The sequence below is a fragment of the Lampetra fluviatilis genome (assembly GCF_964198595.1).
Source record: "Lampetra fluviatilis chromosome 77 unlocalized genomic scaffold, kcLamFluv1.1 SUPER_77_unloc_1, whole genome shotgun sequence".
Lineage (NCBI taxonomy): Eukaryota > Metazoa > Chordata > Hyperoartia > Petromyzontiformes > Petromyzontidae > Lampetra > Lampetra fluviatilis.
In genome coordinates, this window is record NW_027620435.1 from 15,001 (window position 1) to 29,609 (window position 14,609).

A 14,609-nucleotide genomic window follows, 5' to 3' on the forward strand; every position below is an offset into this window, starting at 1 on the left:
CACACAGTGAGACACACACAGTGAGACACAGTGAGACACACACAGTGAGACACGGAGACAGAACCACGGCGGTCAGCTCCAGCAGCTCACACACGTTGAGCAGCGTCACTGAGACACACGCAGAGACACACACAGTGAGACACACACAGTGAGACACACACAGTGAGACACAGTGAGACACACACAGTGATACACGGAGACAGAACCACGGCGGTCAGCTCCAGCAGCTCACACACGTTGAGCAGCGTCACTGAGACACACGCAGAGACACACACAGTGAGACACACACAGTGAGACACACGCAGTGAGACACACGCAGTGAGACACACGCAGTGAGACACACGCAGTGAGACACACGCAGTGAGACACACGCAGTGAGACACACGCAGTGAGACACACACAGTGAGACACACACAATGACACACACAGTGAGACACACGCAGTGAGACACACGCAGTGAGACACACACAATGACACACACAGTGAGACACACACAGTGAGACACACACAGTGAGACACACACAGTGAGACACACACAGTGAGACACACACAGTGAGACACACACAGTGAGACACACGCAGTGAGACACACGCAGTGAGACACACACAATGACACACACAGTGAGACACACACAGTGAGACACACACAGTGAGACACACACAGTGAGACACACACAGTGAGACACACACAGTGAGACACACACAGTGACACACACAGTGAGACACACACAGTGACACACACAGTGACACACACAGTGAGACACACACAGTGAGACACACACAGTGAGACACACACAGTGACACACAGTGAGACACACACAGTGAGACACACACAGTGAGACACACACAGTGAGACACACACAGTGACACACAGTGAGACACACACAGTGAGACACACACAGTGAGACACACACACAGTGAGACACACACAGTGAGACACACACAATGACACACACAGTGAGACACACACAGTGAGACACACACAGTGAGACACACACAGTGAGACACACACAGTGAGACACACACAGAGAGACACACGCAGTGAGACACACACAGTGAGACACACAGTGAGACACACACAGTGAGACACACACAGAGAGACACACGCAGTGAGACACACACAGTGACACACACAGTGAGACACACACAGAGAGACACACGCAGTGAGACACACACAGTGAGACACACACAGTGAGACACACACAGTGAGACACACACAGTGAGACACACACAGTGAGACACACACAGTGAGACACACAGTGACACACATAGTGAGACACACAGTGAGACACACACAGTGAGACACACACAGTGACACACACAGTGACACACACAGTGAGACACACACAGTGACAGACACACAGTGACAGACACACTGAGACACACACAGTGAGACACACACGGTGACACACACACGGTGACACACACACAGACACACACAGTGAGACACACACAGTGAGACACAGTGAGACACACACAGTGAGACACAGTGAGACACACACAGTGAGACACAGTGAGACACACACAGTGAGACACACAGACACACAGACACACGTAGACACACATGGCGAGACACACGGGGAGACAGAGACACGGGGAGACACAGAGACACGGGTGTCTCCGTGCGTGAAGACACATTCCTCTGACCCGGTGGTTAAATGAAGGACTCACGCTCACCAGAGACGGTGAATCTCGAGGGGGTTGAGTGAATGACTCACCAGAGACGGTGAATCTCAAGGGGGTTGAGTGAATGACTCACTAGAGACGGTGAATCTCGAGGGGGTTGAGTGAATGACTCACCAGAGACGGTGAATCTCAAGGGGGTTGAGTGAATGACTCACTAGAGACGGTGAATCTCAAGGGGGTTGAGTGAATGACTCACCAGAGACGGTGAATCTCGAGGGGGTTGAGTGAATGAGTCACCAGAGATGGTGAATCTCAAGGGGGTTGAGTGAATGACTCACCAGAGATGGTGAATCTCGAGGGGGTTGAGTGAATGAGTCACCAGAGACGGTGAATCTCGAGGGGGTTGAGTGAATGACTCACCAGAGATGGTGAATCTCAAGGGGGTTGAGTGAATGAGTCACCAGAGACGGTGAATCTCGAGGGGGTTGAGTGAATGACTCACCAGAGACGGTGAATCTCAAGGGGGTTGAGTGAATGACTCACTAGAGACGGTGAATCTCAAGGGGGTTGAGTGAATGACTCACCAGAGACGGTGAATCTCGAGGGGGTTGAGTGAATGAGTCACCAGAGATGGTGAATCTCAAGGGGGTTGAGTGAATGACTCACCAGAGATGGTGAATCTCGAGGGGGTTGAGTGAATGAGTCACCAGAGACGGTGAATCTCGAGGGGGTTGAGTGAATGACTCACCAGAGATGGTGAATCTCAAGGGGGTTGAGTGAATGAGTCACCAGAGACGGTGAATCTCGAGGGGGTTGAGTGAATGACTCACCAGAGACGGTGAATCTCGAGGGGGTTGAGTGAATGACTCACCAGAGACGGTGAATCTCCAGGGGGTTGAGTGAATGACTCACCAGAGACGGTGAATCTCAAGGGGGTTGAGTGAATGACTCACCAGAGACGGTGAATCTCAAGGGGGTTGAGTGAATGACTCACTAGAGATGGTGAATCTCAAGGGGGTTGAGTGAATGACTCACCAGAGATGGTGAATCTCGAGGGGGTTGAGTGAATGACTCACTAGAGATGGTGAATCTCAAGGGGGTTGAGTGAATGACTCACCAGAGACGGTGAATCTCAAGGGGGTTGAGTGAATGACTCACTAGAGACGGTGAATCTCAAGGGGGTTGAGTGAATGACTCACCAGAGACGGTGAATCTCAAGGGGGTTGAGTGAATGACTCACTAGAGATGGTGAATCTCAAGGGGGTTGAGTGAATGACTCACCAGAGATGGTGAATCTCAAGGGGGTTGAGTGAATGACTCACTAGAGATGGTGAATCTCAAGGGGGTTGAGTGAATGACTCACCAGAGACGGTGAATCTCGAGGGGGTTGAGTGAATGACTCACCAGAGACGGTGAATCTCGAGGGGGTTGAGTGAATGACTCACCAGAGACGGTGAATCTCAAGGGGGTTGAGTGAATGACTCACCAGAGACGGTGAATCTCGAGGGGGTTGAGTGAATGACTCACCAGAGACGGTGAATCTCGAGGGGGTTGAGTGAATGACTCACCAGAGACGGTGAATCTCGAGGGGGTTGAGTGAATGACTCACCAGAGACGGTGAATCTCGAGGGGGTTGAGTGAATGAGTCACCAGAGACGGTGAATCTCAAGGGGGTTGAGTGAATGACTCACTAGAGATGGTGAATCTCAAGGGGGTTGAGTGAATGACTCACCAGAGATGGTGAATCTCGAGGGGGTTGAGTGAATGACTCACTAGAGATGGTGAATCTCAAGGGGGTTGAGTGAATGACTCACCAGAGACGGTGAATCTCAAGGGGGTTGAGTGAATGACTCACCAGAGATGGTGAATCTCAAGGGGGTTGAGTGAATGACTCACTAGAGATGGTGAATCTCAAGGGGGTTGAGTGAATGACTCACCAGAGACGGTGAATCTCGAGGGGGTTGAGTGAATGACTCACCAGAGACGGTGAATCTCGAGGGGGTTGAGTGAATGACTCACCAGAGACGGTGAATCTCAAGGGGGTTGAGTGAATGACTCACCAGAGACGGTGAATCTCGAGGGGGTTGAGTGAATGACTCACCAGAGATGGTGAATCTCGAGGGGGTTGAGTGAATGACTCACCAGAGACGGTGAATCTCGAGGGGGTTGAGTGAATGACTCACCAGAGACGGTGAATCTCGAGGGGGTTGAGTGAATGACTCACCAGAGACGGTGAATCTCGAGGGGGTTGAGTGAATGAGTCACCAGAGATGGTGAATCTCAAGGGGGTTGAGTGAATGACTCACTAGAGATGGTGAATCTCGAGGGGGTTGAGTGAATGAGTCACCAGAGATGGTGAATCTCAAGGGGGTTGAGTGAATGAGAGAGTGAATCTCAAGGGGGTTGAGTGAATGACTCACGTGTCTGTGAGAGTGAATGACTCACGTGTGTGAGAGAGTGAATTTTCGCACTTGCGCTTGAGGCGAGCGATGAGGAGCTGGTCGGCTACGAGGAGAAGACGACTCACAAACTCGACACTCTCACCTCCTCCTGCAGCACAACAACATCGTCAACAACAACATTGTCAACAACAACATTGTCAACAACAACAACGTCAACATCGTCAACAACAACAACGTCGTCAACAACGACATCGTCAACATCAACAACATCAACATCGTCAACATCGTCAACAACATCGTCATCATCATCGTCATCATCATCATCGTCAACATCAACAACAACGTCATCATCGTCATCAACATCATCGTGTGTGTGTGTCTCACCACCGAGGGAGCTGTGTGTGTGTGTGTGTCTCACCCCAAGTGGGAGCTGTGTGTGTGTGTGTCACTACACGTGGGAGCTGTGTGTGTGTGTGTGTCTCACCCCAAGTGGGAGCTGTGTGTGTGTGTGTCTCACCACGTGGGAGCTGTGTGTGTATGTGTGTGTGTGTGTCTCACCACGGTAGGAGCTGTGTGTGTGTGTGTGTTCTCACCACGTGGGAGCTGTGTGTGTGTGTGTGTGTCTCACCACGTGGGAGCTGTGTGTGTATGTGTGTGTGTGTGTCTCCACTGTGTGCGTGTGTGTCTCTCACCGTCCATGCGAGGGGCTGAGTCGGTGTAGAGGAAGGAGAGGATTTCGTCCAGCAGGTCGGAGGTCACGGGGAGGGGCAGCAGGGCAGAGGTTGCCTGGAACATCGTCAACATCGTCAACATCGTCAACATCGTCATCATCATCGTCAACATCGTCATCATCATCGTCAACATCGTCATCATCATCGTCAACATCGTCAACATCGTCAACATCGTCATCATCATCGTCAACATCGTCATCATCATCGTCAACATCGTCAACATCTTCATCTTCACCACCGTCAACAACATCTTCGTCAACATCATCGTCGTCAACATCGTCAACATCGTCAACATCGTCAAAATCTTCATCGTCAACATCGTCATCATCATCGTCAACATCGTCGTCAACATCGTCATCGTCAACATAAATTTCGATGTAAAGCTGCTTTCGTGACTGCAGGGATTCATTTTCTTGGTTCTTTCAGTAAAGTCATCATGTAGAAGGGAAATAATAAAATAATAAAAATAAAACATAATCAAATACAATTCTCACGACGTTTCGTAGTTTTATGGTGAATATGAGGCAGTGTGGTGTTTCATTCAGACGCTGTCTTCTGGACAGACCTGTTCTTCACCTGAGGACGGCTGCTTGCGTTGTGGCCGAAACGTCGTGAGAATTGTATTTTATTATGTTTTATTTTTATTATTTTATTATTTCCCTTCTACGTGACGACTTTACCGAAAGAACCAAGAAGATGAATCCCTGCAGTCACGAAAGCTTTACATCGGAAAAAAAAAGATGATGATGTTGATGATGTAGATGATGATGATGATGTTGATGATGTAGATGATGTTGATGATGTTGATGATGATGATGTTGATGATGTTGATGATGATGTTGATGATGTTGATGATGTAGATGATGATGATGTTGATGATGTTGATGATGTTGATGATGATGTTGATGATGTTGATGATGTTGATGATGATGTGAATGACGCTGTCTTTGCGACAGACCTGTTCTTCACCTGAGGACGGCTGCTTGCGTTGTGGCCGAAACGTCGTGAGAATTATTGTATAATGTTTTATTTTTATTATTTTATTATTTCCCTTCTACGTGACTTTACCGAAAGAACCAAGAAGATCGTCAACATCGTCTCCCCGTGTCTCCCCGTGCCTCCCCGTGTCTCCCCGTGTCTCCCCGTGTCTCCCCGTGTCTCCCCGTGTCTCCCCGTGTCTCCCCGTGTCTCTCCATCCCCGTGTCTCCCCGTGTCTCCCCGTGTCCCCCCGTGTCTCCCCGTGTCTCTCCATCTCCGAGTCTCCCCGTGTTTCAATGACTCCACGTCTCTGTCCGCGCGTCTGTCCGCGAGTGTCTCACCTCCATCCAGTTGTTTCCAAGCATGTGGTCAAAATACTCTGGGGAGAGACACGGGGGGGGGGAGGGAGACACGGGGGGGGGGAGGGAGACACGGGGGGGGGGGAGAGACACGGGGGGGGGAGGGAGACACGGGGAGAGAGACACGGGGGGGGGGGAAGAGACACGGGGGTGGGGGGAGACACATGGGGGGGTGGGGGGGGAGAGACATGGGGGGGTGGGGGGGGAGAGATACGGGGGGGGGGGGAGACACGGGGGGGGGAGGGAGACACGGGGAGAGAGACACGGGGGGGGGGAGAGATGGGGGGGAGGGAGACACGGGGGGGGGAGGAGAGACACGGGGGGGGGGGGAGGGGGAGAGAGACACGGGGAGAGAGACACGGGGGGGGAGACACGGGACCGGGGAGAGAGACACGGGGGGGGGGGGGGGGGGTGAGACGCGGGGTAATGCAACTGTTACCGAGGGTGAGACACGGGAAGCCGAGGCTAGTGCAGCGAAACGTCGGACATGGTGCTGCACACAGCTGTTTGTGACCACACTAGTATCGATGATGTTGACGATGATGATGATGATGTTGATGATGATGTTGATGATGACGATGATGTTGATGATGACACTTGTGCTAGTGGTGGCTAGGGGGAGCGGACAACGCGACACCACGGCGGGCGGGCCGAGCCTGGCGCACCTAGCCTGGCACGGAGCAGACACCGGTGACACGGGAACTCCACTCCGTCCGCGGAGACGAGCGTGACGTCACTGAGGTGGAGGCTGAGACACGGGGGGGGGGGGGAGACGCGGGGAGGGGGGGGAGACGCAGGGAGAGAGGGAGAGAGACAGGGGGGGAGACACGGGGGGAGACATGGGTGGAGAAACACGGGGGGGGGTGGGGGGGAGAGACGCGGGGGGGGAGAGAGGGGGAGACACGGGGGGAGAGACACAGGGAGACACGGGGAGAGACACGGGAGGAGACACGGGGGGAGACATGGGGGGGGAGACGCGGGGAGGAGAGGGAGACACGGGAGGAGACACGGGGGGAGACACGGGGGGAGACATGGGGGGAGAGAGACACGGGGGGAGACACGCGGGGGGAGAGGGGGGAGACACAGGGGGAGACACGGGGAGAGAGGGGGAGAGACACAGGGGGAGAGAAGGGGAGAGACACGGGGGGAGAGACACGGGGGGAGAGAGGGGGGGCAGACACGGGGGGAGACACGGGGGAGACACGGGGGAGACATGGGGGGAGACACGGGGGGAGAGAGGGGGGGGAGACACGGGGGGAGACACGGGGAGAGACGGGGAGAGACACGGGGGGAGACACGGGGGAGACATGGGGGAGACACGGGGGGAGACACGGGGGACAGACACAGGGAGAGACACGGGGGGAGAGACACGGGGGACAGACACAGGGAGAGAGAGGGGGAGAGACACGGGGGGAGAGAGAGGGAGAGAGACACGGGGGGAGACACGGGGGACAGACACGGGGGGAGAGGGGGAGACACGGGGAGGAGAGAGCGGGAGACATGGGGGGAGACACGGGGGACAGACACAGGGAGAGAGGGGGTGACATGGGGGAAAGACACGGGGGAGAGACACGGGGGGAGAGACACGGGGAGACAAGGGGAGAGACACGGGGAGGAGAGAGGGGGAGACACGGGGGGGAGAGACACGGGGGGAGACACGGGGGGAGAGACGCGGGGAGGAGAGAGGGGGAGACACGGGGAGAGACACGGGGGGAGAGACACGGGGGAGAGACACACAGAGGTAGAGAGAGAGACGCAGTTAGTCACACAAAGAGCCTTGCTACTGATGACGATGATAACGATGGCCGTGATGGTGGTTTGATACAGAGCAGATGATGACGATGGTCAATGTTTCTCCACTGAGCTGATGATGATGGTGCTGCAGCTGATGATGATGACGCTGCTGATGATGATAATGATGATTCTCCACAGTGCTGTTGCTGATGATGATGATGACGCTGCTGTTGCTGATGATGATGATGACGCTGCTGCTGATGATGATGATGATGACGCTGCTGATGATGATGACGCTGCTGATGATGATGACGCTGCTGATGATGATGATGACGCTGCTGATGATGATGATGACGCTGCTGATGATGATGACGCTCCTGATGATGATGACGCTGCTGCTGCTGATGATGACGCTGCTGATGATGATGATGACGCTGCTGATGATGATGATGACGCTGCTGATGATGATGATGACGCTACTGATGATGATGGCGCTGCTGCTGATGCTGATGACACTACTGATGATGATGACGCTGCTGCTGATGATGATGACGCTGCTGATGATGATGATGACGCTACTGATGATGATGGCGCTGCTGCTGATGATGATGACACTACTGATGATGATGACGCTGCTGCTGATGATGATGACGCTGCTGATGATGATGACGCTGCTGATGATGATGACGCTGCTGCTAATGATGATGACACTACTGATGATGATGACGCTGCTGCTGATGATGATGACGCTGCTGCTGCTGATGATGACGCTGATGCTGCTGCTGATGACGCTGCTGCTGCTGATGATGACGCTGCTGATGATGATGACGCTGCTGCTGCTGATGATGACGGCGCTGCTGCTGATTATGATGATGCTGCTGATGATGATGACGCTGCTGATGATGATGATGCTGCTGCTGATGATGATGCTGCTGATGATGATGATAATGACGCTACTGCTGCTGCTGCTGCTGATGATGGCGCTGCTGCTGCTGATGATGATGCTGGTTGTCACCTCTGGAGACGGTTGAAGATGAGCGGCGTTGCGGCTGCCATCACGAATCCCTCCCCCTCCACATAGCGGCCAGCCTGGAGCCTGCGGTGGTGACACGGGGTGACAACTCACCCACTCACCAACTCACCCACTCACTCACCCACTCACTCACCCACTCACTCACCCACTCACTCACCCACTCACTCACTCACTCACTCACCCACTCACCCACCCACCCACCCACTTACCCACCCGCACACCCGCTCACTCACTCACTCACCCACTCACTCACCCACCCACCCACCCACTCACTCACTCACTCACCCACCCACCCACCCACCCACCCACCCACTCACCAACTCACCCACCCGCTCACCCACCCACTCACCCACTTACCCACCCACCCACTCACCCACTTACCCACCCACCCACCCGCACACCCGCTCACTCACCCGCACACCCGCTCACTCACCCACTCACCAACTCACTTACCCACCCGCTCACCCACCCGCACACCCGTTCACCCACCCGCTCACCCACCCGCACACCCGCCCACTCGCCCACCCACCCACCCACTCACCCACTCACCCACCCACCCACCCACTCACCCACTCACCGCTCCACCACTTGCTGGGCTCCGAGTGTGTGAGCTCCCTGCATGAGAGTGGCTGTGAGGATGTCCACGCGTCTCTTGCCAGACCCATCGCGGCTGCCGTCCCTAGACACGCACAGACACCACAACCACGGGGACGCAGCAGAGATAAAGGTCCCCCGTGTAGCCTCTAACAGGCTGTAGGGGCAAGTGCTGTTAGTAGTAGCAGCAGCAGCGCCTATGAAGGCTACCGGCACTGTGGCTACACACACAGAGGGGGTGGGTGGCCATCACCACGCCCGGCCGCCTTTGTCTCTCCCCCAGTGCCACACAAACTCACCCACTCACTCACTCACCCACTCACTCACCCACTCACCCACCCACTCACCCACCCACTCACCCACTCACCCACCCACTCACCCACCCACTCACCCACCCACCCACTCACCCACCCACTCACCCACTCACCCACTCACCCACCCACCCACTCACCCACTCACTCACCCACCCACCCACCCACTCACCCACTCACCCACCCACTCACCCACCCACTCACCCACCCACCCACCCACTCACCCACTCACCCACTCACCCACCCACTCACCCACCCACTCACCCACTCACCCACCCACCCACTCACCCACCCACTCACTCACCCACCCACCCACTCACCCACCCACCCACCCACCCACGCACCCACCCACCCACTCACCCACCCACCCACCCGCTCACCCACCCAACCACCCACTCACTCACCCACCCACCCACCCACCCGCTCACCCACCCAACCACCCACTCGCTCACCCACCCACCCACTCACCCACCCACCCACTCACCCACTCACCCACCCACTCACCCACCCACCCACCCACCCGCTCACCCACCCAACCTTAATTCTCTTGCAGTTCCGCTGTAGACCATCTCAACGAGGATCGCCAGCGAGTGTGCAGACACCTCCACACCCTGCTGCCACTGCTGCTGCTGCTGCTGCTCCTGCTGCTGCTGCTGCCCAGGGCAGGGCCCTGACTGCCAGCGGCCCCTGGTGGCCGGGCACGCGGCCTCCATGACGAGACGGTGAGCGGCCACGGGGGTGGGCCGGTGAGCGTCGGGGTGAGCGGTCCGGTGAGCGTCGGGGTGAGCATCGGGGTGAGCGGTGGGGTGAGCGGGCGGACGTGGAGAGGGCAGCAGGAGGGCGTCACCCGTGCTGGGCACGTCGCCCAGGAGACGGAGCAGCGACTCCGTCATGGAGGGGCCGGGCAGCAACGAGGGCGATGCCGGGAGGCTGGGAGAGGTGGGTGGGTGGGTGGGTGAGTTGGGTGGGTGGGTGAGTGAGTGAGTGAGTGGGTGGGTGGGTGAGTGAGTGGGTGAGTGGGTGAGTGGGTGGGTGAGTGGGTGAGTGAGTGGGTGGGTGGGTGAGTGAGTGGGTGGGTGGGTGGGTGAGTGGGTGGGTGGGTGAGTGGGTGGGTGGGTGGGTGAGTGGGTGGGTGGGTGGGTGAGTGAGTGAGTGGGTGGGTGGGTGGGTGAGTGAGTGGGTGGGTGGGTGGGTGAGTGGGTGAGTGGGTGAGTGAGTGGGTGGGTGGGTGAGTGGGTGGGTGGGTGAGTGAGTGGGTGAGTGGGTGAGTGGGTGAGTGAGTGAGTGGGTGGGTGGGTGAGTGGGTGGGTGGGTGAGTGAGTGGGTGAGTGGGTGAGTGGGTGAGTGAGTGAGTGAGTGGGTGGGTGGGTGAGTGGGTGGGTGGGTGAGTGAGTGGGTGAGGGGGTGAGTGGGTGAGTGAGTGGGTGAGTGGGTGGGTGAGTGGGTGGGTGAGTGGGTGAGTGGGTGGGTGAGTGGGTGGGTGAGTGGGTGAGTGGGTGGGTGAGTGGGTGGGTGGGTGGGTGGGTGAGTGGGTGGGTGAGTGGGTGAGTGGGTGGGAAGGGTGGGTGGGTGAGTGGGTGGGTGGGTGAGTGGGTGGGTGAGTGGGTGGGTGAGTGGGTGGGTGAGTGGGTGAGTGGGTGGGTGGGTGAGTGGGTGGGTGAGTGGGTGAGTGGGTGGGTGAGTGGGTGGGTGGGTGAGTGGGTGGGTGAGTGGGTGAGTGGGTGGGAAGGGTGGGTGGGTGAGTGGGTGGGTGGGTGGGTGAGTGGGTGGGTGAGTGGGTGGGTGAGTGGGTGGGTGGGTGGGTGGGTGAGTGGGTGAGTGGGTGAGTGAGTGGGTGGGTGGGTGGGTGGGTGAGTGGGTGGGTGAGTGGGTGAGTGGGTGGGAAGGGTGGGTGAGTGGGTGGGTGGGTGAGTGGGTGAGTGGGTGGGTGAGTGGGTGAGTGGGTGGGTGAGTGAGTGGGTGAGTGGGTGAGTGGGTGGGTGGGTGGGTGGGTGAGTGGGTGGGTGAGTGGGTGGGTGAGTGGGTGAGTGAGTGGGTGAGTGGGTGAGTGAGTGGGTGAGTGGGTGGGTGAGTGGGTGGGTGAGTGGGTGAGTGGGTGGGTGGGTGGGTGAGTGGGTGGGTGAGTGGGTGAGTGGGTGAGTGAGTGGGTGAGTGGGTGGGTGAGTGGGTGGGTGAGTGGGTGAGTGGGTGGGTGGGTGAGTGGGTGGGTGAGTGGGTGAGTGGGTGGGTGAGTGGGTGGGTGGGTGGGTGAGTGGGTGGGTGAGTGGGTGAGTGGGTGGGAAGGGTGGGTGGGTGGGTGAGTGGGTGGGTGGGTGAGTGGGTGGGTGAGTGGGTGGGTGGGTGAGTGGGTGGGTGGGTGGGTGAGTGGGTGAGTGGGTGGGTGAGTGGGTGGGTGGGTGAGTGGGTGGGTGAGTGGGTGAGTGGGTGGGAAGGGTGGGTGGGTGAGTGGGTGGGTGGGTGAGTGGGTGAGTGGGTGGGTGGGTGAGTGGGTGAGTGGGTGGGTGAGTGGGTGAGTGGGTGGGTGAGTGAGTGGGTGAGTGGGTGAGTGGGTGGGTGGGTGGGTGAGTGGGTGGGTGAGTGGGTGAGTGAGTGGGTGAGTGGGTGAGTGAGTGGGTGAGTGGGTGGGTGAGTGGGTGGGTGAGTGGGTGAGTGGGTGGGTGGGTGAGTGGGTGGGTGAGTGGGTGAGTGGGTGGGTGAGTGGGTGGGTGGGTGGGTGGGTGAGTGGGTGGGTGAGTGGGTGAGTGGGTGGGAAGGGTGGGTGGGTGAGTGGGTGGGTGAGTGGGTGGGTGAGTGGGTGGGTGAGTGGGTGGGTGGGTGGGTGAGTGGGTGAGTGGGTGGGTGAGTGGGTGGGTGGGTGAGTGGGTGAGTGGGTGAGTGGGTGGGAAGGGTGGGTGGGTGAGTGGGTGGGTGGGTGAGTGGGTGAGTGGGTGGGTGAGTGGGTGAGTGGGTGGGTGAGTGAGTGGGTGAGTGGGTGAGTGGGTGGGTGAGTGGGTGAGTGGGTGGGTGAGTGAGTGGGTGGGTGAGTGGGTGAGTGGGTGGGTGAGTGGGTGGATGAGTGGGTGGGTGAGTGGGTGAGTGGGTGGGTGAGTGGGTGGGTGAGTGGGTGAGTGGGTGGGTGAGTGGGTGGGTGAGTGGGTGAGTGGGTGGGTGGGTGAGTGGGTGGGTGAGTGGGTGGGAAGGGTGGGTGGGTGAGTGGGTGGGTGGGTGAGTGGGTGGGTGAGTGGGTGGGTGAGTGGGTGGGTGGGTGGGTGAGTGGGTGGGTGGGTGAGTGGGTGAGTGGGTGGGTGAGTGGGTGAGTGGGTGGGTGAGTGGGTGGGTGAGTGAGTGGGTGGGTGAGTGGGTGGGTGAGTGGGTGGGTGAGTGGGTGGGTGAGTGGGTGAGTGAGTGGGTGGGTGGGTGGGTGAGTGAGTGGGTGGGTGGGTGGGTGGGTGAGTGGGTGGGTGAGTGGGTGAGTGGGTGGGAAGGGTGGGTGGGTGGGTGAGTGGGTGGGTGGGTGAGTGGGTGGGTGGGTGGGTGGGTGGGTGGGTGCGTGGGTGGGTGGGTGAGTGAGTGGGTGGGTGGGTGGGTGAGTGTGTGAGTGAGCAAGTGAGTGGGTGAGCAAGTGAGTGGGTGAGTGAGTGAGTGGGTGAGCGAGTGAGTGGGTGAGCGAGTGGATGGGTGGTTTGGGCGAGTGGGTGAGTGTGTGAGTGAGCGAGTGAGTGGGTGAGTGTGTGGGTGGGTGAGTGTGTGAGTGAGCGAGTGAGTGGGTGAGCGAGTGAGTGGGTGAGCGAGTGAGTGGGTGAGTGGGTGAGCGAGCGTGCCACTCACCCGGCGAGCGGGTGAGTGAGTGGGTGAGCGAGCGAGCCACTCACCCGGTGAGTGGGTGAGTGGGTGAGTGGGTGAGTGGGTGGGCGAGTGGGTGGGTGAGCGAGCCACTCACCCGGCGAGCGGGTGAGTGAGTGGGTGAGTGGGCGAGTGGGTGAGCGAGTGGGTGGGTGAGCGAGCGGGTGAGTGGGTGAGTGGGTGAGCGAGTGGGTGGGTGAGTGGGTGAGCGAGTGAGTGTGTGGGTGAATGGGTGAGTGGGTGAATGGGTGAGTGGGTGAATGGGTGAGTGGGTGAGCGAGTGGGTGAGCGAGCGTGCCACTCACCCGGCGAGCGGGTGAGTGGGTGGGTGGGTGGGTGGGTGGGTGGGTGGGTGAGTGGGTGGGTGGGTGGGTGGGTGAGTGGGTGGGTGGGTGGGTGGGTGAGTGGGAGGGTGGGTGAGTGGGTGAGCGAGTGGGTGGGTGAGCGAGCCACTCACCCAGCGAGTGGGTGAGTGGGTGAGCGAGTGGGTGAGCGAGCGAGCCACTCACCCGGCGAGGGGGTGAGTGGGTGAGCGAGTGGGTGAGCGAGCGAGCCACTCACCCAGCGAGTGGGTGAGTGGGTGAGCGAGTGGGTGAGCGAGCGAGCCACTCACCCGGCGAGGGGGTGAGTGGGTGAGCGAGTGGGTGAGCGAGCGAGCCACTCACCCAGCGAGTGGGTGAGTGGGTGAGCGAGTGGGTGAGCGAGCGAGCCACTCACCCGGCGAGGGGGTGAGTCTGCACGCAGCTGAAGTTGTCTCCACGCCGCGAGTCGGTGGCCACGCAGAGAGCTCGGTGCAGGAGTGGAACCCGGAGCACGCTCACCCTCACCACCTCCACCTCACCTACAAGCTCACCACCACGCTCACCCTCACCACCTCCACCTCACCACCTCCACCTCACCTACACCCTCACCACCACGCTCACCCTCACCACCTCCACCTCACCACCTCCACCTCACCTACACGCTCACCACCACGCTCACCCTCACCAACTCCACCTCACCACCTCCACCTCACCTACA

The 14,609-nt window shown here is 58.5% G+C and overlaps 1 protein-coding gene across 1 annotated transcript in view; it reads right to left on the reverse strand.

Moving 5' to 3' along the window:
* Window positions 1-14,609, reverse strand: part of IBTK (inhibitor of Bruton tyrosine kinase) — a 35,093-nt gene that overhangs the window by 188 nt on the left and 20,296 nt on the right. Inside the window, exons 13-21 of the mRNA XM_078884531.1 lie at window positions 14,307-14,430; window positions 10,305-10,697; window positions 9,440-9,541; window positions 8,845-8,925; window positions 6,761-6,843; window positions 6,078-6,115; window positions 4,720-4,813; window positions 4,071-4,175; window positions 202-250 (exon numbers count right to left, since the gene is read on the reverse strand). Coding sequence (XP_078740657.1) covers window positions 202-250; window positions 4,071-4,175; window positions 4,720-4,813; window positions 6,078-6,115; window positions 6,761-6,843; window positions 8,845-8,925; window positions 9,440-9,541; window positions 10,305-10,697; window positions 14,307-14,430 — 1,069 coding nt within the window. The remainder of the gene's footprint in view (window positions 1-201; window positions 251-4,070; window positions 4,176-4,719; window positions 4,814-6,077; window positions 6,116-6,760; window positions 6,844-8,844; window positions 8,926-9,439; window positions 9,542-10,304; window positions 10,698-14,306; window positions 14,431-14,609) is intronic.